Source organism: Ursus maritimus, unplaced genomic scaffold (assembly GCF_017311325.1).
Source record: "Ursus maritimus isolate PB19 unplaced genomic scaffold, ASM1731132v1 scaffold_17, whole genome shotgun sequence".
Taxonomy (NCBI): domain Eukaryota; kingdom Metazoa; phylum Chordata; class Mammalia; order Carnivora; family Ursidae; genus Ursus; species Ursus maritimus.
In genome coordinates this window covers 49,764,915-49,790,611 of record NW_024424119.1, presented here as the reverse complement: position 1 = coordinate 49,790,611, position 25,697 = coordinate 49,764,915, and the positions used below count along the sequence as shown (strand labels likewise).

Sequence of the window (25,697 nt, the reverse complement as noted above, 5' to 3'; positions counted from 1 at the left end):
ATTTTGACTCTGCCACATATCAGCTGTGTGACCTTGGATCATTGACTTTACCTCTCTGGGCCTCAGTTGCTTCATCTGTAAAGTGGGGCAATGATGCCTGGTACTTGAGGACTGGTAGCTTCTGGGGGGCAGGCACCATGTCTGTCTCTTGATCATCTGTTTTCCCAGCGTTGGTACAGTCTTGCGTGCCTAGGATGATCCTGAGCTCCGGTATATAAAGTCGATTGGGTGCCCTCAGGGAAGGTTGGTTGCCACTCCATCATTAGGGAACTGAGGCACAGAGAGCTTGGTGGTTCCCCTGAGATCACACAGCCAAATCCAGAGTAGTGGTGGTGGCTTTAACGGTCTGTTAGGTTTGCCTGGAGAAAACCATTGCTGGGGATTAAGTGGGACTGTGTCCGGGCCCTGGGGTGGACATTCTGGACTAGGCTGCAGTCCCAGGGGGCAGCCGTCATGTTGGACAGGGAGGCCGAAGCAGGGGGTCTCTGAGTACCGGGGACCTAGAGCTGCCGTCCAAACTGCTGCAGGTACTGAGGGAGGCCCTGTCCTAGGCTGAGGGGAGTTTGCCTGGCTTTGGGCTGGGCTTCGCAAGGCCCAGGCTGCCTAGAGGCTCTCTGTCGCCCTCTGCTGGGCCACCTCGGGAGGCTCGAAGACCGGCAATGCCACCTCTTCAGTTGTCTGGGTGTGAAAACCATACCTAAGAGATCCATTTAAGAAGAGGAATGACCCGGGACAAACCGAGATCACAGATCATTTCCAGATCCTTCCCTGGCTCCTCCAGCGCCCACCCAGACGCTATGGCAAAACACAGGCGCCCTGCCCCCACCCTCTGGGGGCTGCGGACTGCTCTGCTCCCTTTCCTGCCATTCCGGCCACCTTCATCACTGTTTCGTGAAAACAGTGTGCGCCCAGGGTTTTTCGGTTTGGGTTTGTCTGTTCCATACCCCAAGCCCTCGCTCATATGTCTGTCCCTCCTGCCTCCTCATTCCACGAGCCCGCGCTCTGTCCTTCTGGGCCTCTAGGTTTCTGCAGCACCCGCCCCCACCCAGCCCCTAGCATACTGGGCTGTGAGTCTTCTGGGAATGTCTCTTCTGCCCACACCGCGAACTCATGAGGTGTCTGCTAGGGCAGCCCTGACAGAGCACACAGCCTGCTATATCGCTGAATGGTTTTGGAGGCTCGAGCCTGAAATCAAGGTCTTGGCAGCATTAGTTTCTCCCGAGGGCCGTTCCAGGCCTCTCGCCTGGTGATGCTGGTGGTTTGCTGCCAATCATTGGTGTTCCGTGGCGTGGAGAAGTGTCGCCCCCATCTCTGCCTTCGTGTCCACATAGCTCTCGCTGTGTGAATGTCTGTCGGCAAATTTCCCCTTTTTATAAGGACAACGGTCATACCGGATTAAAATCTACCATCATGACCTCATTTTAACTCATCTGCCTCTGTAAAGGCCCTATGTCCGAATAAGGGCACATTCTGAAGTACCGGGGGTTGGGACTTCAACATAAGAATTTTAGGGTGGCACAATTCGGCCCCTAACACGAGGACAGGAAGTACATCTGGTCCGCCTTGCGTTCATGCCCTTGGGGCTGAGCCCAGTACCGGAGTGAGAGTTTGATGAATGTTGTAGAAGTCCTTCATCCGACGATTATTTGCTGTCCAGGCCATGTCAAACTATGATGTGTTCTGTCTAGGTCTGGAGAGGAGTCTCTGTCATGAGGAAATGGACTTCTCTAGAGCAGAGCCTAGATCTTCTTACTTTTGACATTTACCAAAGGAGATGTTCAGACTTTTTCATCAGTAGACTCCTGTGGAAGCAGGTAGGTGAGGCTTTACTTTCCTAATTCTTTACTTTCCTAATTCAGTTGATGGGCATTTATTTGGGTTGTTTCCATTATTTGGTTATGCCGAATAATGCTGCTATGAACATCTGTGTACAAGTTTTTGTGAATATATGTTTTTGATTCTCTTGGGTATATACTTTTGAGACAAATTGCTGGGTCTATGTTTAACTTTTTGGGGAACTGCCAAATGGTTTCCCACCAGGCATGTATGAGGGTTCCAGTTCCCCCCATCACCACCAACTCTTGTTATTTTTGTTATTTTATATCTTTTTGATTATACCCATCCTAGTGGGCGTGCACTGGTATCACATTGTGGTTTTGATTTGCACTTCCCTAAGGACTAATGATGTTGAGCATCTTCTCACGTGCTTCTTGTTCTTTTCTCAGCAGCCTTTTGAGGTAGCTCTTATCTCCATCTGGCAGCAGGGAGGAGAGATTCAGAGTTGAGAGTCCTTGCTTAGTGCAAGGAGGCAGTGGGGCTGTCCCTGGAACTTGGGCGCGTCTGTCTCCTAAGCCCCATGGAGTCTAATTAACAGTAGAAACAGTTCTGGTCTGGTCCACAGGAGTCTGGTCGCCCAGGCGACCAACTTGGATAAGTCCTTTCCCCGGCTCCGGGCGTTAGTTACTCCTCCGCTCCACTTGGGGCGAAATACGCCAAGCACGTGCGGGCTCCTCTAGGAGCTCGTAACTCTAAGATCAATGACTGGCCCGGGCGCGGAGTTTGCCCCGCCCCTCCAGCCCCCGTCGCCGCAGGCGCCGGAAGTGCTCGGCTCTCTTTGCTTGCTTCTGCCGGCGCTCCGGCGGAAATACTTTCTCGGAAAGATGGCGGCTGTGTCAGTCTATGAGCGGCCGGTTGGAGGTTTCTCTTTTGATAACTGTCGCAGGTGCGGCCATGCCCGGGGCCAGGTTCCGGGCGGGAGTGGGAGTGCGGTGCCGGGGTCGGAGCTAGGCCGCGGTCTGATCTGGGAAGTACAAACGAAGGGTGAACGGCGGGGCCTGCGGCCTGTGCTCCGCGGCCCGTGTGACTCAGGGGAATGAGGGCCTGAGAGTGGGTTTCCCTGGAGGCCGAGCGCGCGCCCTTCCTCTTGCCCAGCGCACTCGGCCAGTCTCCGTCTCCGTCTCCTTAGGCGAGATGTGGCCCCTCCGACGCTCTGCACGCCGAAAAACGCGACAGTAGTCCTGACGTTGGGGGGATTCAGTGGATGGATGGGCTTGAAAGCGAATAGTAGCTTTTCTTTTCCTGAGTTCCCCATTAGACACTCTTGGTGCCAGTGCGGCGCGATGTGGTCCTGCCCTTCGACGCTATATTCTCTCCTTTTCTTTCAGAAATGTCGTCTTGGAAGCCGATTTTGCGAAGAAAGGGTACAAGCTTCCAGCGGCCCGGAAAACAGGCACGACCATCGCGGGGGTGGTCTATAAGGTAAGCCGGCACAGGCCAGGAGCAGCAGGGACTGAACCGATTACAGGAACCAGGCCACTTGGCCTCCTTTAACCCCTCCGGGCTCTGTCAGGAAGGGCTCATGTTTCAGAGAAACGTCAGGAAAAGGTCCTTCAGGATTTGTCAGGAGGTCTTGTGTGCTTATCAACAGTTTGTATGCTTTCCTCACTTTTTAGAGTTTTTGACAGAAGACCAGTACTTTCCTGTCTTAAAATACTACTTTGGGAAACAGGGTGTAGACTGGGAAAACACAAGATTTCGGATCAGACAGGTCTGTCTAGCCATTTAACTTTCATGCTGCTTCCAACTTTGGGCGAGTCACTGTCCTTCTCACAGCCACACTTCACCATCCATCAAATGGACACAATAACTCCTGCCTCAAGTTGTTGAAAGGTTCGAAAGAGATAATGGTTACTGTCGTTAAAGATGAGTGATGTACTTTAAAAAGAAATCGACGGAGGTGGCTGTTCTAATGGAAGGATTTCTGCATCTTAATCCGGACTTTAACGCACATTAGGTCTGTGATTTGTAAGGAATTCACTAAATCTGTGAGCCTCATTTGAAAACAGGAATGATAATTCCCACCACCTACTCAGGATTCAGCTGATAACATTAATTAACAAGGCTTTTCTTGAATTCTGAAAGTATAGCACAATATTTTTGGTTGGGGTTTCAGTGGGAGGTGGAGGTTTGGGGAAAACGGGAGGGCCAACATTGTTTTTCCTAAACTAGAGTAGAGAGCTGTGGTTTATATATGTGAGATTGTTTTCAAATGTATGTATGTTTTTTAAAAATAGGATGGCATAGTTCTTGGAGCAGATACGAGGGCAACCGAAGGGATGGTTGTTGCAGACAAGAACTGTTCAAAAATACACTTCATATCTCCTAACATTTAGTAAGTATCCTTTAGTTTGAATAGCTCTTGTATTTTCAAACATGTCAGGGCTAAAATTGAATTTACTTTGTTCCTCACTAAAACCTGTTGTTTAATCTTGTTTTTTCTTTTTTATCTCCCTTAAATGGTATTTTCATCTGCCTGTCACCTAAGCTGGCCATCCGCAAGTTCTCTCTTTGCTTTAGTCTTTCATCCGCTTGGTCCCCAGTTCTGCTTCCTGTGTGCCTCTTGAAACCACTCCCTCCGCTAAGGCCTTAGTTCACATTCTTGTTTCTCATCTGGACTGTTGCAATTGTCATTTAAGTAACCTCTCTGCCTTTGGTCTGTTTATTATCTGCCCTTTTGGCATATTTTGGTAAAACACGGATCTGATTATGTCCCTTTCCTCTTTAAAACTATTTCAAGAGAGTTTTCACGTTTCCACACTGCTTTCAGAATAAAATCAAAACTCTATAGCGTGATATTTAAGATCTTGCCCAGTGTCACAAAAATTTACCTTTTCACCTTATTTAGTTGCCATCACCCTGTGTCCCAGTTACACCCGGACTGTCCCTGTTCCCCTCATCTCCAAGCTCTTTCACCTTTGCTTTGCCAGTCCCTCTGCTTAAAATTGCCCTTTCCTCTTTCTTTATATGGTTTTATTTTATTCTTTCAAATCCAGCTCAGGTGAGACCTCTTCTCAAAGATCAGAATTAATCGCTGTCTCCTCCAGTTTCCCATAGTCTTGTGTGCCTGTGCTACTGTATCGTATTATACGAGGTGGTAGAATTTTTGCCTACTTTTGTCTCCTCCACTCAGCTTTGAAATCATGTGCTAGGATTGTGTCTTATTTTCTTTATTCTCAGCACTTTGTCATGACTGGTACCTGGTAGTAAATACTTGGTAAATGTTAAATTGCAAGTCTTTTAACATGCCTTGTTCTTTGGTACAACTTGGATATATTTTTAGGATTAGTAAAATGCACACGCTGTTACAAGCACAGAAACTAATGATTTGAAATGTTCTTTTGGGCCACAGAAAATATGTTTGCATAGAACTAGATGCATATACTCAGTTTCATGTTTATTTAAGATTGGTTAGACACAGTAGTTACAGTGCAGAATATACTCAAAAACATCTCTCTGTGTATCTGAACTTAGTGGAAGTTATCCAAGAAGCTCCACTTCTAATTGACCCCTTTGATAATAGAATTTCAGCTCAGTTTCTAATTGTATTTTTTAGTTGCTGTGGTGCTGGGACAGCTGCAGACACAGACATGACAACCCAGCTCATTTCTTCCAATTTGGAGCTCCACTCCCTCTCCACTGGCCGCCTTCCCAGGGTTGTGACGGCCAATCGGATGCTGAAGCAGATGCTTTTTCGGTAAGGTTCCAGGATGGGGATTTCTTTCTTTTTGTTTTTTTCCTTCTTAAATTTTATTTAAATTCAATTATCATATAGTGCATTATTAGTTTCAGAGGTAGAGTTCAGTGATTCATCATTTGCATATAACAGTGCTTATTACATCACGTGCCCTCCTTAATGCCCATCACCCAGTTGCTCCATCCCCCTACCCACCCCCATTACAGCAACCCTCAGTTTGTTTCCTAGAGTTAAGAGTCTCTTATGGTTTGTCTCCCTGTCTGATTTTGTCTTACTCTGTTTTTCCCTCCCTTGCCCTATGATCTCTGTTTTGTTTCTTAAATTCCACATGAGTGAAGTCATAATTGTCTTTCTCTGATTGACTTACTTCACTTAGCATAATACCCTCTAGTTCCATCCACGTCATTGCAAATGGTAAGATTTCATTTTTTTTTTTTTTGATGGCTGAGTAATATACCGTTGTATATATATATACCACATCTTTTTTATCCATTCATCTGCCGATGAACATCTGGGCTCTTTCCATAATTTGGCTATTGTGGACATTGCTGCTCTAAACATTGAGGTGCAGGTGCCCCTTTGGATGACTATGTTTATTCTGCTATGGGGATATCTGTAGCATCTTTTTCTCATATCTTAGATTTTCAGCTGAGGGGATCCTGGAAGCTAGAGAAAAAGTATTCAGAAATACACATTTTATTCTAGGAATCAGTTGTTAGCATTTTAATATCAGTTGTTACCATTTTAGTATCAGAAGACTTTTGATGATGTATTTGAATTTATGGGGTCTGGTTCCCCCCCCCCCCCATGAATAAATCATATGCGACCAGCAGTCATTTCTGGAAGCATAGGGCATTACCGGATTTTTTTAAAAAAATCTTTATTTATATTAAAAAAGGTAAAACTAGAGAGAACCTTTGGTTCGTCTTGTGAACACACAGACAAAAGCAGTTGTTTTCTTTCTCCCTCTTTTAGGAGCAAAATAACAGTGAAATGAAAAATTGTATTTGTAGTTGACTGTGCGTGGGTATACTAACATTAATATTAACGCACATTTATTTTTCTCTTTGTGCCAGACCCTGTGCTTAGTGCTTTATGCATGATCTCGTTTTACCCTTGGCCTCTGAGATCACTTTACATTTGTGTGGGTCTCTTCTTTTTCATATTCTAAGTCCGTTTTCTCATTTGCTCCTAATAGAAGAGGGGCAGTGTATTAGAGCAGAACTAGGGAATATCGTGGACATTCAGTCCTGGGTTAGAACATCAGCTTCTCCTTTCGGGACCTGCATTACCTTTAACAGATTCTCCCCTTTTCCTTCTTTGTAGATTTGTAGAATGTAGAATCATGGTGCTTTTTTTTTTTTTTTTGAAGTTGATCGGAGACCTTTATTATTCTGATCCTCACCATTCATTAAGCAACCTACAGAAAGCATTTTCTTTATCTCTGCCCCGAGCAACAGCAGCTGCATCCAGGCCTGTGAGATTAGAGGGAAGCAGGAATAGAAAGCCAAGATTGTAAACTGGCAGCACACAGGCCATATTCAGCTGTAGAGAAATTGTATTTGGGCTACATAGTGTTTTTTTAAAAAAAATAGTGGCCAATAATTATAAATTGGAAGATTGGAATAAAAAAATCTGGATTTCTGGCTTTAAAATTTTTTAAAAAATTAATTATTTCCTGGCTTCATTTGAAAAAATTCATAAGGAGGGTGGAGTAATAGGTGGCAGTAATCTTCTGGAACTGAGTGGCAGTTGTTGCCTTTAGAAGGGGGACCATGTGCTCCGGTCTGTCAGTTCCTGCCTGGTTTGACTGCTGCCTGCCTGGCTCTTGCCTTTCTGTGAACTTGCTGGTCTTCATCTATGTCTAGCATGGCCCTGGGCTCTCAGCAAGTGGATATGAGGCTCAGTGCAGCAAGGCCCGTAGCATAGTTCCCATTTTACAGCTGAGAAGACCAGGACTTAGGAGTCTATGGGCAGGAAGCCTAGTCGTATCTACTAACGTGCGCTCTGGCTGTACTGCGCCCTTATGTGGGTGATTTCCATGTACTTATGTGCATGGTCAGCATCCTAATCCTGGAGAATTATTGCTGTTGAACAAATTCTCCCAGTACAGTGTGAGAACTTGTGAGAGCACATCTGTTGTCAAGATTTCTGAAGATATTTGTGAATTTGATTTTAAATTTAAAGCTCCCTCTGGTGGTTTTTGTGGTGCATTACATTTAAAACAATTTTTAAACTTGCAAAATTGCAGTAAATAGCAAATCTTCAAGATTTCTTCCAATGTCATTTAAAGCATCTAGCTAAATCTAGCATCTGTTCCTGTTAATCTCTTCTTTAGAATGTTTTAGGAATTCTAGATTCACTTTTTTTCAGTGTTTTATTATTTTTAGTTTAACATACTTTATAAAAATTAAATTTTATCACCGTTTTGAGAGGAACATTTTAAAATTTAACCAGGATGATTGTGGTTCATTATGTGTCTTCTGACATTTTTGTTGAGTTACATAAAATGTAAAAGTGGTATAAGGGAAAAAAGCATAGGATTTCACTTTATTATTTTTTTCTCTTTTTTAAGATTTTATTTATTTATTTGAGAGATGGAGGGAGAGAGCGTGAGCACGAGCACAGTAAGGGGCCAAGGGAGAAACAGACTCTCCGCTGAGCAGGGAGCCTAATGGGGGTTTGATCCCAGGACCCTGGAATCATGACCTGAGCAAAAGGCAGACGCTTACCCAACTGAGCCGCCTGGGCGTCCCAGGGTTTCGCTTTAGAAGTTTAGTTCATGTCTCATCTAAAGCGCTTAGAGTTGTGTGACCTTGGGCAGTTCACCTTACCTTTCTTAGCCTCAGTTTCTTCCTCAATAAGGTGAGGATAATAGTTTCTGACTCTCCGACTTCTGAGGAGGAGATGAATAAAGAAGCAAGGCTTACAACAACGCCCGGTACAGGGCCTCATGCATGGTTAGATCCCCATCAAATTCAGAGGCTGAAAGAGAGAGCAAGATGTCTTCTTGTTGCTGTTATTGTTCCATTTTCCCCGAATAACCCATTTCCGTGTCTGTGAATCAGTAAGTAAAGGGGGTTGGTAATCAGAAGCAGACATCTTTTCCTTTACGTGAGCAGTACTTCTGTTTTACCTGTGTGATGGCTGGATGTGGAAGGCGCTAGGAGTTGCTTGTTCTGAGTGTGAGCCTCCTAGTCTCGTCTAATAGAAAGCTTTGTGGTCTCTTGTTCTGTATTCCAGAAACTCCTTGAATATAGAGAGCCTCTTTTATTTATTATATTAATTGTGCTTTTTTTTTTCCTATGAAAGTAGTATGTATTCATTGTAAAAAATTTGGAAAATACTGAAAAGCCCAAAGAAAAAAATAAAAATTTTATAATTCAGGGAAAATCACGTTTTGGTTGGGTGTATGTACTTCCAGTCTTTTAAGTTGTTTGTTCGCTCATTCGTTGGATCCTTCTTTGCTTCCTTCCTTATTACTGGTACATGTTCTCGGTAAAACCTAAGATAGAAGATAGGGGTAAACTAAAAAGAATACAAAAACTATCTGAGTTCCCACCACCCGTAAGCAGTTGGTGCTAGCAGGTTACTATATGCTTTTCAAGCTTTTTTCCATTTAGTAATATGCAGTTTGTTCTGTAAAAATGGATCATAGTTGTACATTCTGTCCTAGAACACAACCTCATCTTTTCATCTACCTGTGTGTGTTGTATAGTTCCCGTTTGGAGCGTTTCAAAATGAAAATCACCTTTAATTTTTATTATTTTTATTTTTTAAAGATTTTATTTATTTGACAGAGGGAGGCAGCCAGAGAGGGAACACAAGCAGAGGGAGTGGGAGAGGGAGAAGCAGGCTCCCAGCGCAGCAGGGAGCCCAATGCGGGGCTCAATCCCAGAACACCAGAATCATGACCTGAGCCGAAGGCAGACGCTTAACGACTGAGCCACCCAGGTGCCCCTGAAAGTCACCTTTTTTTTTTTTAAAATAAAGATTTTATTTATTTATTTGACAGAGAGAGACAGCCAGCAAGAGAGGGAACACAAGCAGGGGGAGTGGGAGAGGAAGAAGCAGGCTCCTAGCGGAGGAGCCCAATGTGGGGCTCGATCCCAGAACGCCGGGATCACGCCCTGAGCCGAAGGCAGATGCTTAATGACTGCGCCACCCAGGCGCCCCTGAAAATCACCTTTTAAAAAATTATTGTGAAATTAGTGTGTGATCATTATAAAAATTTCCAACACCGTGGGAGTATGAAAAGAAGGAAGTAAATGTCACCTGATGTTTTGTCACTTAGACATGTACGTTGTAAATCTTTGAGAACTATTTTTCCAGACCTTTTATACTATGACATTTGCTCATTTATGTATTCACGATAGGGGAATTCTGTGTGTTGTTTTGTAAGTGACCCTGTTTCCACTGTAGCATATCGTGAATGTTGTTCGCATTAGTAGAAGAGCTCAGCATCTAGAGTTTCTACTTTGAGCTCATAGAGGAGTTCTGGAGACCTGTGACCCTCCTGACATAGTAAAAAACCTGTATGTACGCTTGTTATGAATCAGGGTTCCACAGTGTTAATCAGTTTTTTGAAAGGGTCCGTGACCTGTGAAAGTTAAAGAACCACTGATCATCATAAATTTTTGGTGGTATGACAGTCTTCCATTCTCTAGAGGTACCATAATTTAACCAATTTTGAACTTTAACAGTATTGCTAGTTTTAAGGTATCATAAGGTATCCCATGAACCCTTGGGAACATAGAACCTTTAGGTACTTACTTGTGTGATTAATTCCTTAGGCTGTATTCTAAAATGAATTCCTAGAAGTGGAGTTACTGAGTCAAAGGTATGCACATTTAACATTTTGATACATATTTTGAAACTCACCCTTGAGCACAAGGTCGTACTGAGTCGTGCTGCCATCAGTGGTGTATGAGAAAATACCACACGATCTGGGTGATGTGGAGCATAGCTATGTCCGTTTATTTAACTAGTTCTCGGTTTCTACTTTTTTGTTGTCATAAACAGTATTGCAGTAAACATTCTTGTGCGTTCATTTCTGCATATTTGTCTGATTATATCCTTAGAATTTGATTCCTGGAAGTAGAGTTTTGGATCCGTTTTTAAGGAATACAATAAGTTGCCAAAATATCTTAGATTCTTTTAAAGGCATCGAACAGAGGTTATGTTTTAGCTTGGAAGGAAACTAGCTGATTATTAATTGACTTTATTTAAACAGCCTGTCTGGTAGGCACTGGCCTGGGGTGGGAGTGGTGGGTTGGCGAGTCCCAGTCCTCATTCCAGAGCCCTGTGAGCTAGTCTTGACCCCGCTGCTACCTCTCGTGGCTTAGGACCTCTTTCTGGGCCTCTGTTTTCTTTTGAGACTGTTTCTAAAATCCTTTCCTGCTCTTTAATTTTTCACTTATAACTGGGAAATTCTTTCTTTTTTTTTTTAAGATTTTATTTTTTTAAAGTAATTTCTGTGCCCAGCTTGGGGCTCAAAGCCACAACCCCGAGATCAAGAGTTGCATGCCCTGCTGACTGAGCCAGCCAGGCACTCTTGGAATATTCTTTGTGAAAGAGCAGTTTGGTGGTCACGGGTGGGGGAAATAATTGGACTTGACTATTCTGGTTACCAAGAGTGCTTCCTGATGAGTAGTTAAATGTCTCAGACAGTCTACAGTTAGGACTTTGATTGGTTCTTGTGTTTATTTTATCAATTTTAATGATTGTATCATTAGGCAAATTTAGTATGTGTTGGTTTCATTTTTCTACCCAAAGAGCTAAAGGCTCGTGGTGGACTTTAAATCCAGCATATTTATTTAGCATAGCAATTCTAATGGTAGGAAGTGGAACCAACTACAGGGAAAGCATCTGTAGAAGCAGAAAACCAACTAGTGGAGGATCCAAAGAACAGAGACATGCCCGATTAAACAGAGGTAGGCTGGGGTGGAAAACGTGTTCCCATCCATGTTCCTGAAGAGGCATGGCCTCACCCTGTGGGCAGTAGCCGTGGGGTATTTCATCATTCACTTCCCTGCGTGATGAAATATTTTTCTTTTACTCAATAAGAACTCACATCAATGATTATAATTTTGTGAATTTATTCAAAAGAGAAGGTGTTTTGACACGAGCCATTTTCTTGTGAGGCTGTGGTGAGGTGAGGTTGAGAATTTGAACAGCTTGAGTTTAGCGGCTCCTCAGGGTTCACGTTGAAAGCGGTTGATTTGCCGATCACTGAGAGGTGTGATCGGAAGGGTGCTGATACATTTTGGAGTAAGCCAAGCTCGGCTGTGAGAGAATCAGGCTGGCACTTAATGTCTTTGGGTTGGTTTTCTCTAAAGTGAGAATCGTCCTCTTTTTTTTTTTTTTTAAGATTTATTTATTTATTTGAGAGAGAGAGAGAGAGAATTTGAAGCCGATTCTGCACTGAGCATGGAGCCTAATGCGGGATTAGATCTCATGAGCCTGAGATCATAACCTGAACCGAATCCAGGAGTCGGCCATTTAACCGACTGTGCCACCCAGGTGCCCCAAGAACGATCCTCTTTTAAAGGGAGCTGTACGACTGAGGAAATAGGCATGTTGGGGGGCCTCACAGGATCGAGTGTTTGTGGGCTGATAGTGGATGTCCCACCTTAGGTTCCTTCTGGTCCCATTTTGTTTCCATCAAAACAGTAACCACTTCATGAAACAGTAGCAGTGTAAGAAAAGCCTTCTGTTTGACTTCTCATACAGCTTTTGGTTAAGTTACAGTGATGCAATGTAGACTCATTTTTTTTTTTCTTATACATACTCTGATCACCAGGTATCAAGGTTACATTGGTGCAGCCCTAGTTTTGGGGGGAGTAGATGTTACTGGACCTCACCTCTACAGCATCTATCCTCATGGATCAACTGATAAGTTGCCTTATGTCACCATGGGTGAGTGTAAAATTTCCCTGATGTTTCAGAATTCTCTTATTTACCAAGGTGGTCTCTTAAAGAGCTATTTTCTATTAGAGGAGCCAGGGCAGTATAGTGCTTTGATTCATTCTATGTGTATTTATTGATTTCCTCCTACGGATTAGGCCCTGTTATAGGTGCTTGGGATATAGCAGTGAACAAAATTTAGAGCTTCTTGCCTGCAAGGAGTTTGTATTTTAGTGAGCGTAGACAGATAATAGCAACAACTATTATAAATATGTTAATGTTAGAAAGTGATAAATAGTAGGAGAAAAAAGTAATGCAGGTGATACTACAGTTATGCAAGATACTATTTGGGGAAAACTGGGTCATGGGTATACAGAAAGTGTATTATTTCTTGCATCTGCATGTGAATTTACCATTAAAACAAAAAGTTAGAAAAATTAATGCAGGGTAAGAGACGTCGGAGTGTTGGGGTGGAAGGCAGATTGATGTGAAGCAGGATGGTCAAGGTGTAGGTCTCAAGGTGAGGAGTCAGTGGAGGGAAACTAGAGTGGAGGCCTCATAGCGGGAATATGCCTAGGGTGTGCATGGAATTTTTTTTTTTTTTAAAGCTAGAGTGACTGGGGCCCCTCTTAATTTCTGAGAGATCAAAGGCATTTAATTCCTTTCTAAACTTTGATTTCCTCCCCTCTGGAATGGTGTCAGTAATATTTACTGTATATGCCAGGTTGTAATGATTAAAAATAATGTATATAAAGAAACTGGCCCTGTGCCTGGCCTCTAATGGTGGCTACTCTTTTCAGACCAGCTTTTTACATTGGTACTTGAGCTCTCAATGCTTGACGAGGATTTTTTTAAAAAATATTTTATTTATTTATTTGAGAGAGAGCTAAAGTGCATGTGAGAGTGCACGAGCAGTGGGTTGGGGGAGAAGCAGGCTCTCCGCTAAGCTGGGAGCCTGACGAGGGCCTCGACAAGGGTCTTTTTTTTTTTTTTTTTAAAGATTTTATTTATTTATTCGACAGAGATAGAGACAGCCAGTGAGAGAGGGAACACAAGCAGGGGGAGCGGGAGAGGAAGAAGCAGGCTCGTAGCGGAGGAGCCTGATGTGGGGCTCGATCCCATCACGCCGGGATCACGCCCTGAGCCGAAGGCAGACGCTTAACCGCTGTGCCACCCAGGCGCCCCCTCGACAAGGGTCTTGATCCCAGGACCCTTAATTGACTGAGCCACCCAGGCACCCCAAGAGTACTTTTTTTTTTTTAAATGACCACCAAAAAAGGAAGTGAGAAAGTGGAGATTTTCAAATTCTAACTTTTATGTTAAATTTCTGAGTCCAATTGTGTAGGTACAGAAATGTGAACAGGTCATGTATGGCTGGTATTTTTCCAGCTGTTGTTTACCTCGTATATTTTTTGTCTTGGTATCCTGGCTCTGAAGAGCTAGGAAACTGCTGCCTTTAGTTTGGAAATTGCCAGTTTGAGACCTTGCTGTTCCGTCGTGTCATCTAGCCTCTTAGAAGGTTTTTATACAACAGATGTTCCCTGTTTGTTGGGGAGAATGATTTACCCCCAGATACCATATGGATGAGTCTTTGTAATTATTTTAAAATGAAGATACTTACAGTAATTTTAGAATTGTTCTGAACTGCTTTATTCAAATATATTTGTTATCTCCATCAGAGTACTGTTTTTATTTCTCCCTGTCTGATTGATGCCTTTAAATGGTGAGAAAGGTGAAATAGCTTTTTCTATTTAGTGGTTTTTCTTTCTTTTTTTTTTTTAACTGAAAAAAATTTTACACTTGCAGAAAAGTAATGGTAATGTGCAATGAACAGTTATATATACTTTTTACTCATGTTTGTCAGTGAACATCTTACCACTCTTGCTCTCGCTTGCTCATACATTATTATTGTTCTTAATCTTAATTTTGTGTGTGGAATCATTTGAGAGTAAGTAGTAAGGAGCAGACACCATTATCCTCTACCTCTAAATCCTTTATGAATTTCTCTTACGTTACCTTGATACAATCATCACATTCAGGAAACAGTGCTGTTACAAAGCAGGTTAATTTTTAAGATGGGAAAATTGGATTGGTTTCTTTTGCTTTTGAACTGCGGTAATATGTCTTCTGAGCACAATTCTGAATTTAGGAAAAGTTGTTGACAGCGAGCCGTCAGGCAACCCCACACTGTGCTCTCTCCTGGCCAACAGCAGTCTTGCCGTTCCAAGTCTAGTGTGAGCCCACGGTGATGGTTCCACAGCCTTGAGTTCATAGCACGCTTGTGTTTAGAAATCCTTGCCCTACACAGTCTGGTTTTGTTATCATAAAAGACCGGATTAAGGAGGAGGTATCCATAACATTTGATTTTAATACACGAGTCAATAATTATTCTGAGCTTTGGTTTGTTCATCTGTTCACTTATTTATCGACTGTTGCATGCCTTCTGTGTCTCGGCACTGTGGCAGGCCCCACAGATAGAGAAGGGTGCGTGGATCCCTGCGCTCCATATCCTCACACTGTAGTGAGGGAGACAGATGTACAGACTGACAAGGGCAGTACGTACAGAGGCCGGTGGAGGCCCAGGGGAAAAAGCATCGCATTGAAATGGGAGGATTTCAGGCAAATCTTCACCTCACATGAACTGAGTCTTAAAAGAAGCATAAGTTACTTCTGTTCATTTATCAGATACTTATTAGTTAGCGTTCACTATGGGCTAGGCACTGTGCTGGGTGCTGGGAACACAGTGGTCAGCACAGCACCTGCCCTCAGAACTTAGAGCCGCATGTGGGAGACAGGAAGTAAAGTAAGTACACATTCATCTGGAAGAATGCAGTGTGCTAAGGGCCCAGGAGAAAAAGAACGGTAATAAGAGAGAGGAACAGGAAGGACTGTGTGGATAATGGCTGTTTGGGACATCCTTACTGAGCAAGTGACATTAAAACATTTTCTAATGAGGGTAATTTATGAACATGACAAAACATTCAAGTGGGAATATTACATGAAAAATAAGTGTGTTTCATATCCCTCCTCCAAAGTAACCACTCTGAAGAGTTTATTGTGTTTTTTCCAGAAAATGTTTTATGAAACACCGTCATAGAGCTCTGGCGGTCTGTGGCTGCTAAAGGTACACAAATGAAGTCATACTGTACACACTTGTCCTTTATTGTTAACTTGTTTTGAAGACGTTCTTTATCAGCGTGTGTGGATCTGTCTTGTAATAACAGTGACATAGAAATGCGTTATATGGCTGTATTGTGATTTACTGACCTATTCTGTTGATGGATATTTTGGTTATCGGATTTTTGCAACGAATGAATCTTGGTTTACTTAGGTAAGTACAGGCTTCAGATAAATTCCTAGTGGAATTTCAGGAGTAGGGTATGTGTGCGTATTGCTCCGAATGCTCTGTTAGAAAGCGGTAGAATTCCTGAATGATTTAAGAAGAGAAGACTGTGTTGTAGTGGATGGTAGGTGGCTCACGGAATAGCCGGGAGGGCAGGTGCTGGCTTTGGGGCCCAGAGCGGTGTCAGAAACCGTGCGCAGAGGAGGCCCCGGCAGGCGAGTGCTGCAGACTGCACTCCTGCCCCAGCCGGGCGGGCTCACTGCTGGGGTGCTGGGGCCTGGTGCTGGGGCCTGGCTCACTGAGTGCTCAGCCTCCCTGACGGTTTCGGGAATCCATCCTTTTCTTTCGGGAAAGCCATCCCTTTCACCACTGCCAGAGCGTTCCTTATAGGGGAGGGTGATTGGTGAGGCTCAGTCATCCATTCCTAAAGTGCTGGGATTCCCCAGACGTAGGAAGGAGGTCATACTATACATACTGCCGCTGGTCAGCCCAGCACCGTGACGAGGGCCGTATAGTGCATTCTGCTTTTTGAGAGCTGTTGCCAAATTGCCCTCCAAAAAGATTGTACTGGCTTATATTTCTACCAAGAGAATAGGAAAATGCCTTTCTCTTCATGACTTTGCCAACACTGGGTATTTGTGCCAGTCTGATGGGTGAAAGGTGGGAAGAGGGACCACGTAAGCTGAGACCTGAACGGTAGGTAGGAATTAGCCAGGAATTCCGAGGCCCTGCTCCCTGTCCCCAAGGAAAGACTTCAGGCCCTACGTGCATGAGGGTCTGGTGTGGTGGAGGAGTTGACGGGCTGGAGTTCGCGGGTTGGGTGCGGCGAGTGCAGCGGGTAGGGGAGTGCTCAGTGCCGGCGGTGCTGCCGAAGCAGAGGCGCTCTGGAGGGTGGAGCAGAGGTGTGACTAGAAAGCAAGGCTGGAGGGGGTTCCACTGATACAGGCCCAGTTTGGATTTTGTCCTTGAGGTTCCCATCTAAAGTTTTCCTGCCAGAGAAGGATGGAATGAGATTTGCTTGTTAGAGAGAGCCGTCTTACGGTTACAGGAAGAAGGATTGGCACGGGGGAGTCTGGAGGCAGAGAGGGAGATGGCATCTGGCCAGAAATACTGAGGGTGTGGCTGGGTCCGGTGGCAATAGGGATGGCCCTGTCATTATAGAGAGCACTCAGAAATGAGCCAGCCATTAGGCCAGATCCCAGGTGTCTGACTTCCGTCCTCTCCTGACTTCTCAGTATCAGTCCCTTCCTGGGTCTTGACTACAGAGGCACAGTTAACTCCTTCACCTTGGCACTTCCCTTCCAGCTGGGCTCTAGGCCCCTTTCCCTGTTTTGTTTTCTGTTCCTCCCCTAGGCCTTTGTGGCAGCAGAGGCACCCGTACCTCTCCCCCTCCCTGGGCAGGCTCCTACACCCCACTGTTTCAGGGCCGCCCTCCTTCAGAAAGGCCTTTTCTGCCCCGAGCGTTCCTGCTCCTCAGCTGGGGTCCAGCCCGGGAGCCATTCCCTGATGCCTGCCCCAGGCTGAGTTGGCAAGTTGCTCTCCGGGCATCGGTGTGAAACATGATTCCGGGGGTCCCGCCTTCTCTGTACTCCACTTGCCCCAGCTCTTGTCCCTGCGCACGTGTGAACATTTGCAATCTCGGAGAACAGAATCTGTCTTACCTCCAGTCTCACAGAGTCCTGTGTGACTTGGTGAATATTTGATAGTGAAATAATTTTCTGGTTTGCTAAGTTGCTTGTGTCAAAGAGTATCTGAAACTTAGCGTTAGAGACCTTAGCTACTGGTTATTTTTGGTGACCTAACCGGTAATGGTACCCTTGGAATAGAGTTGGTTTAGATGGTGTTCCGTTTGGGGGGAATAGCACAGAGCGCTGTGTATGCGGTAGGGCTTTCTCTTTTTCTGGAAAGCTAAGTATTGTTTCAGATTGAAAGCATATTATGGAACATCTCTGTGCCGGAGTCTGCTAGTGCTGTGACGTTATTTTCGGTTAAAACTCTTTGTAAGGGATGCGATGGTTGCTATTTTATTGATACGAGAAACCTGAAATTAGAGAAATTTATAGTAACTTGCTCGTTTTTGCTCTGCCTGTAAATGGCAAAGCTGGGATCTGAACTCTTCCAGCTCAGGCGAGCCCCCGTATAACACAGCTGCTTTGATTTCTCGTCTTACAGATGTTACTTCATTAAGCTATTAAGCCTTGCTTCTGAATACTGAAAATATTTATACAAATTCCCAAAGGGCATTTATTTGTTTTGCGTATTTTTGACTGCCTATGCGCAGATTTTCTATCCTGCATATTAAAAACAGTATTTACTGAAACAGCTTTGTAGTATCAAAGGAAAAATTTAAAAATTATACACAGTTTTACCATCTAAGACAACACGATTTTTACTTTTTGATTTTTTCCAATCCAAGTCCATTGTGCAGAGGAGCACTTCACCAGAGGATGTAAAATATAATGCGGGTTTTATACTGCCCTAGTTCTGTGTGTGTCATTTTTTAAGTTTCTTTTAGTCACTGTTGACTTTTGAGCAGGACTTGCGTGCATCTCTCCCTGGGCAGTGGCTGTGCAGGGCCGCCTTCTTCCTAACCCGGAGGTTCTTCTGGCTTCCCGTTGCTGCTTTCTTCCTTCTTTCTCTCCTGCCTTCCTTCCCTCCCTCCCTTGGTTCCTTTTTTTTTTTTTTTTTTTTTTGTGGGAATAGGGAGCTGTATGTCGAGGGAGAACTCCACAATTACCATTTGGTGGATTTTGTTTTAATTCATGTTATAGTTGACCCTTGAATAGCAGGGGCAAGAGGTGGGTTAGGGGTACTGACCCCCTGCGCAGTTGAAAAATTCACATGTAACTTTTGACTCTCCAAAAACTTAAGTATTAATAGCCTACTGGTAACCGGAAGCCTTACTGATAACATGAACATTCCGTTGGCGTGTATTTTATGTGTTCTATGTATTATATACTGTGTTCTTACAATAAAGTAAGCTGGAGAACATTAAGAAAATTGTAAAGAAGAGAAAATACATTTATAGTACTGTGCTGTCTAGAAAAAAATGCATGTATAAGTGGATCTGTGCAGTTCAAACCTGTTGTTATTTTGGGTAAGCTTATAAACCAAACTTAAAACTGCAGCTAGAATAGGAGCCTTTCCTAAACGAAACGTTCCCATGGAGCATTAGCATTCACTGTGGGATTGAGGCTTTCCATAAGTGTAGCTTAAGTGAGAAAATGAATATTTCATGTAAATTCTCATGTTTTAGTTAAAGTACGAGTTTTTTATTACGAGAAATAACAAAACTTTGTAATTAATCTTTTTTTTTTTTTTCTGAGTGGTTTGACAGAGCTGGAAGCTACAAATTACTCGTAAGACAACGGTGTCTAAATTTTGTCTACCCATGGGCCCATATTGGCGACTAGCCAGGTGCCTGAAGGCTACTCTCAATTTACATTGAATAGAAGACACCTGTCTTGTCTTGTGCATCTTTAACATGCTGGCACAGCTCATTGAGCACAGGGTCCAGGAGCCTCCTCCTCTCTGCGGGCTTGCCTGCCTCAGGATTTACTTGGGCGAAGAATGTATCAAATTCCTTGTGGTGTGGCCTTTGGACACCTTCTGTCCTAATTCCTTTTTTGTGGACATGGTGTTGACCGTAGTGATAGCAACATTCATTCAGCAGCTTTCTATTCTAGCTGCAGTGCCAGCAGCTGTTGTGAGATCCTTTACTGATTTAATCTTTGCAACATTGCGATGTGGGTACTATCATCTCTGTCTTACAGATGTGGAAATTGAGGCTCCGAGAGGTGTGCTGAGGTCGTACAGCCAGGGCATGCGCGAGCTGGTATGGGAACGGCGGCCTCTCTGACTTCCTCCCTCGGCAGTGTTATTGGTGTGAATGGTGTGTGGCATGTGACCAGACCATATACGATTTGGTCCATTCTCAAAAAAGAAGAAAGGGCCCCTTAGGTTTTATTTACGTATTTCTTTTTTAAGAGAGTAATTTGCAAGAGACTGCAGGTGATTGATTAGTGTGATTGTTGAAAGCCGGGCAGGATTCTTTGATTTTTCTTTATTAAGAAAGGGAAAAGGGCTTTGGTTGTATGTTTTATAGACAAAATGTGGGCTCTTTTAATTCTCAGATTAATTAGCTTATTCTTTTAACTTGCCAGCTTTTCTTTATTAGGCAAACTAAAGTAGTGTCAGGAGAAGCTTGGGGACCATCTTTTGCTGTTAGTTTGGCAGTGTTCCTTGTAGCAGCATTGGCAAGGTATATAAAATTTTTATTTTTGCCCACTTATTCACATAAGAATTAATATGAATAAAATTTCAAGCATGACATTCCTGGAAATGAGGCCCTTGGACAATTTAGGAATACCAACTTAAGGAATAAACATTGGTATGCATCATCAGGGAAGACTTGGGGTCACTACCAGGGCCATCCAGGTAAAATTTGATCTCCAAATAAACTGGTTGTACGTTTTCCTAATTACTGGAATATACCTCTTAAGCCCCAGTTTACAGAGCCTCCCAGCAATTAAAAAGATTTGGGACAGAGTAGTAAACATACTGGATGTCTCACCTTGTGGGCAAAAAAAGAGTCATGAAATTAAGTTGGAACATCGGTAGGGAATTCAGACTTGCCATTTTCTCCATATTTTTACACTAAAGTGCAACCTTTGTGCAGGCATTTTAATATCTCCACATGATTTGATTTTGAAAATTTTCTTGCTCTGGATCAAATCAGTGCACTACAAGATGACAGATGTTTCTTCCACGTTCGTTTTCAACTCTGACATCAGCTGTGAACTCAGCATTACTGTATGTGGTTCATAGGCCTACATAAAAGCCTTCTCGGAGGGCGTGTGGACTTCGTGGCTCTAGCATCGCTGGAAATTCTTTTTCCTGATAGTGTGGGCCGCATGACTGTGCAGGAGTTCCGCAAGCATGGGTCTCTGTCAGTAGTAGAGTGATGCTCAGAGCCTTTTTTCTGTGGGTCAGGGGCTGTGCAATGGAGGATACACTGTTCTGCTGGGGGCTTTGTCCAGACTGCTAGTGACTACTCAGAGTGGGGTCTGTAATCGCCTGAGGCATAACTTAGAATCCTAGAAAAAGATGGAAAGCTCTGGCCCAGTGCTAGTCCTCCTTGACCAGGCCTGGTCACCTACCTAAGCTTTCTGAACCTCAAATCCCTCATTTTGAAAAACAGATTATTACTATTATTATTTTTTTGACTTGGGAAGGTCCCAGAGTTATTGGAGTGCTGCAGTGTGATGTTGTGTGTGAACACACTGTAAAAAACCATGTGCTTTTCCGTGCGTTAGTTGCTCTTGACGTCATTTTTCCAGGTAGTGTGGCATAGTAAAAAGAGCTGGTCTTTGGGGTCCAACTGGGTTCAGATCTGAGTCCAGTATTTATTAGCTTTGATCACAAGCACTGATTTTCATCCGTAGAATGGGGCTTAGAGGAGCTCTTCCATGGGAAACCATACATAAAAAATTCTTTGTAACACAGCAAAGATGTTTAGTGCATGGTATTTTGATCATTTTAGGGCTAGTACCTTTCCTGTGTGCGGTTCTACATACTAAGATTTCCCTGCAATGTGCAATGCATGGGTTTTATATTTTAACATTTACTGTGCTGTGGAATGCCGGGAAATGAAATAACTGGAAACCAAAAATCCATGAAAGTCGGATTATGCATCTTGATTCCTGGTTGCTGTGAAGGTGGTACTAAGCCAATAGACGGTGCCGTTATGTTAGAAAATGAGAAAATATTTACTTATAAAATTCATCATGGTGTTGCAGGGAATGTAATCTAGCCAGCCCTCACCAGTTCTTAATCTGTTCTGATTAGAGTGACTTTGTTCTTGAATTCGTGTAAATAAAATTTAATGGCTCTTGTAGGTAAAATTGAATTAGTGTTTAGGGTGCTATTCTTCTTGTATTTTCTGCTTTGAGATTTTACCATGAAGTCTTTTCTGACTTGAGTTCAGTCCTTAGTCTACAACTAGGTAAAACGCCCTTGCCAGACATAATTTCTAGAACAGTTAAATGCAGTCCTTGCAGTTTTAAGTTCTTTGCTTTAGACCCCACTGCAGAGAGAGGGAGGCTAACTGATTGATCTCTGCCTGCTCTTGTTCTAGAATTGGGCCAGAATTGGCCCTGCTACAGAAAGGTGTCTTCATACTCTTAGAACCTATGTTCGATTTTGACTTGCTTATTAGACGGACTAAGTGGAAAGTCATTTTATGCATCAGAAGACTTTTCACTGTGGAGTTCATAGAGTGAGGGATTTGCTCTCAGCCGTAACTGCCATGACTAGCTGTGTGACTCTGGGTAGGTTTCTTCACTTGTCTGAACTTAGTTTTTTTCCATCTATAAAATGAAGATAATACCACCTAGTGAGAAAATCTATATACCAGTGCTTTGCACATTTTTTTCAGTATGTAGGATTTCCTGTCGTTTGCACACAGGTCTATGGACAAGATAAGTCTTACTGGTGATTAAGGCTGGGTGTGTTTTATAAATTATTAAACTCTCTGGTTTGTTCTTGAGGGTTCTGAGAGGCATGAAGCTTGAGAAAGGCCTGCAAAGTGGAATAAACTGCAGTTTGGGAAGTTACTTTGAAATGTGGACCAGAGCAAAGGATGCCTTTGAAAGACCTGTCAGTTCGGACGGCCTTGTGCTCCCGCAGCAGGAGGGAGAAGTGTGTGCAGTGCTGAGTGTTGGGGTCCCAGAGGAGCCTAGTGATGTGGGAGACTGATGAAGAGAGGTCTATTTTAAGGTAATTCTCATCCTCTGTCTTATCCCCTAAGCATAGGGTTAGGTGACTCTTCTGTTGGAAGGAGAATAATTTTCTGTCCTCATACCTTGTGGAGTTTCTTAAAAATTCATTAGTAAAACAAAACTTTCACTTTTAAGGCCTGGATGCGCTGATTGGTTAGTCTTTGCTTAAGAGTAAGTGTTTATAACCTGTCAGGTCAATGAGACATTGCAGTTGCAATTATAAGAAAAACTCCAGGGTGCCTGGGTGGCTCAGTGGGGTAGGTGTTTGAGGTTAGGTCTGACTTAGGCTCAGGTCCTGATCCTCAGGGTTGTGGGATCGAGCCTGCCAGGAGTTTGCGGCTCCCTCTCTTGATGCCCACCCCCCCCATGCTCTCTTTGTCTCTCTCTGAAATAGATAACATCTTTAAAAAAAAAAAAAGAAAAATCCCTCTTTCCTTCAGGTGGTGTTTTAGATTATATTTGAGGAAAATTTAACTCCTTTTTGCCTATATTTAGAAAATGAACTGCATTTTTTTTTTGGAAATTAGTTTTTGAGTGAAAATGTCATTGGATACTTTAAAATCTATTTCTAAGCATATTAAATGAAATAATGTTTTTTTTATTCATTGGGAATAAAAGGTAGACTCTGACATTGAGGTACATTTGCTGATGAAGAGGAAGCATTCTTCCCCCTCGCGAGGGGTTTAAATGTAATACTCAGTGCTTACTCAGGAGTGAAAACATCAAATTAAACTGTTTATGCTGACAAAGGACAAATCTGGATTTCAGCAACCCATGCAAGATTGTCTGATTGCTTGGCCTGCCTCGCCTTGAAGCTTTTGGCCAGGACTTATAATGAAATGCATGCATACAATTAAACCATTTTAAGTCGGTGTCGGAGTCTTCCCCGAGTGGTAAGAGGTGCTCCACTGCTCTCTAGTGGCTGAACGTGGTCCCCTGGCACCCACATTGCTTTGTATTCCTAAAGCAGTTCTTCACACATTGGCAGCGTGGGCCTCCAGAGCAAGCACCAACGCCACGTAGACAGGAACGGAGTGAAAAATGATTCCAACCCATGGGTCTCTGGAAGGCACCAGATTTTACCCAGGATGTGTGGCCGGTTGACTAACAATGAGCAAGTGTGAGTAAGCACTCTGTCAGGGAGAGCTGACACTGATGGATTAGAATGTTCTGGGTGTTACTCTCTTATCGCTGCATACATCTTACACCTTGGCAGGCCACAGTGGCAAACAGGTCCTCGGGTACTTAAAACGGACCGCTCCTTAGCAGAAGGAGCAGCTTTTTTCCTGAAAAGATCTGGTTAAATTGATTGGGGAAAAAGCAATAGAAATGCATTTCCTGCTGCCTGTCAGAACTTCGCGACTTTGAGAAAAGAAATTTTGAAGACCTCCGTGTCCATTAAAACTGCCAGCCGTGGACCTTGTTGAGAATGATCATGTAAAATGTCCTGGAGGACAGGGACTTTGTCTTCGAGTAATTACAGTAGCCAGCTTTTATTCAGCTTTTACTCCGTGCCAGACTCTGCTTTCCGAGCGTCCTGTCCTTCAAGTTGCCCGGCCACCCCGTGAGGAAGGTGCATTCTGTCGTCGTCCCCGTTGTACCAGGGAGGAAGCCGAGGCTAGCGCGTGGGCTGCTGTAGTGCAGCTTCCCGGGGACAGTCGCCTTGCGCTTGAGGTGGCGGTGCCTCCTGGAGCAGTTTGCGGGGCTCGGAGCACCTCTGTGATGCGTGCCCAGAGCCTGCCGCCTGCCGGGCTCCTGGGATGGTTGGGCGGAAGGAATGAGTGGGGAGTTGCCCTTCTAAAGCGTGGGGCGGCAGGATCTTGGTGTGAATCTGGGCTTCGCTTCTTGCTGCCTGTGCCGCGTTTACTAGCTGAGCGCCCGTTTCCTTGTCTGTAAAATGAGGAGATAGCTACATCAGTTGAGTTCAGGGCCTGGGACCCGAAAGGCTCCCAATAAATGCTTTCCCCTTTTCCAGTCTGGGAGTTGGTGAGCATAGACCTTATTGGAAAAAGCAGATTTCTACCTGCTGGCTTTCAGTTCTTTTTAGGTGTTTGACTTAGAGTAGTGGGCTTTAGAAAATTGTTTTAGTCTTTTATTGTTTCTTTAGCATGTGTGAAAACATAGATTCTAGAATTGCTAAGTTTGGTTTAGTACCTGAGTGAACACTATAAAAATAACATGGTTCATGTTTGGTTTTTTATAAAACTCTTCTGCCCTCAAGCTGTATTAATGCAGTTGTTTTTGAATATATGGAACAGGTAAAAATGGTATCTTAGATGGTAAAAATTTCTTGATACATTTCAGATTTTGTCCTGAGTTGGGTTGTTCTCTCCAAAAAAGTTAAGTTCAAACTGAACTACTAGTGCTGAGAAGCTAAGATCAGAAGTACCTTCAGGGGTTTTAGAAAATGGAGACTAATTTCAGCGTTCTTTTTTATCAAAAAAAATTTTTTGAATGGGACTATTTTAAAATAAATACTCAGAACAGATAGTTGAGTGGTAATGCCAAACATTGAATGACATCTGTTTAACCATTTAGAACATTTAACTAAAATCCCAATCTCATTTGAATTTCTGAGCAAAAACAACACAAATTAACCATACCCAGATGCGTGCTAATCATTCTCCTGAAATTTGAAGAAAAAGCAATTTAGAAAGCACGCTTTTTTTCTTTGTGGTGGGGAGCTAAGTAAACATGTTTCCATGTGTACTTGTTAATCTTGATTTCATGCATTTGACCTTGCTTCTTAGGCAACACGGTGGAATGGAAGGAACATCAGACGCTTTAAATTCAGAATGATCTGGGTTCACAATCTCAGATTTGCTAATCATTGGTTATGTGATCTGGGCAAGTTCCTTACCTCCGAGACTGTCTCCCCTTTTGTAAGAATGGGACTTCTCGGACCTGCCATGTCTGAAGAGCAGACAAAACCAGTGGGACTCTGCCTTGACATTTCTTGAACGCCATGTGTACTGTGTTCGTGGTGGTCTCTTTAGAAATTTGTGTGCCATGGCGTCGACTTCTGGAGAAGTGGGATCTGGCTTGGGGCTGATCTGCTCAAAGGACTTCATTATTAAGATGCTTTTACCTTTCGGACCGTCCTAAGGAAGCCCTCCTAAGGACAGTGGGAGAGAGA

At 43.5% G+C, this 25,697-nt stretch overlaps 1 protein-coding gene across 1 annotated transcript in view; it reads left to right on the top strand.

Annotated features, from left to right (window-relative positions):
• The first annotated feature begins 2,572 nt into the window (after positions 1-2,572).
• The window catches only part of PSMB7 (proteasome 20S subunit beta 7), a 58,305-nt gene continuing 35,180 nt past the window's right edge, over positions 2,573-25,697 (top strand). The window contains exons 1-5 of the mRNA XM_008698782.2: positions 2,573-2,722; positions 3,165-3,258; positions 4,074-4,171; positions 5,393-5,533; positions 12,336-12,451. Of these exons, the coding sequence (XP_008697004.1) occupies positions 2,661-2,722; positions 3,165-3,258; positions 4,074-4,171; positions 5,393-5,533; positions 12,336-12,451 (511 nt within the window). The 5' untranslated portion in view covers positions 2,573-2,660. The remainder of the gene's footprint in view (positions 2,723-3,164; positions 3,259-4,073; positions 4,172-5,392; positions 5,534-12,335; positions 12,452-25,697) is intronic.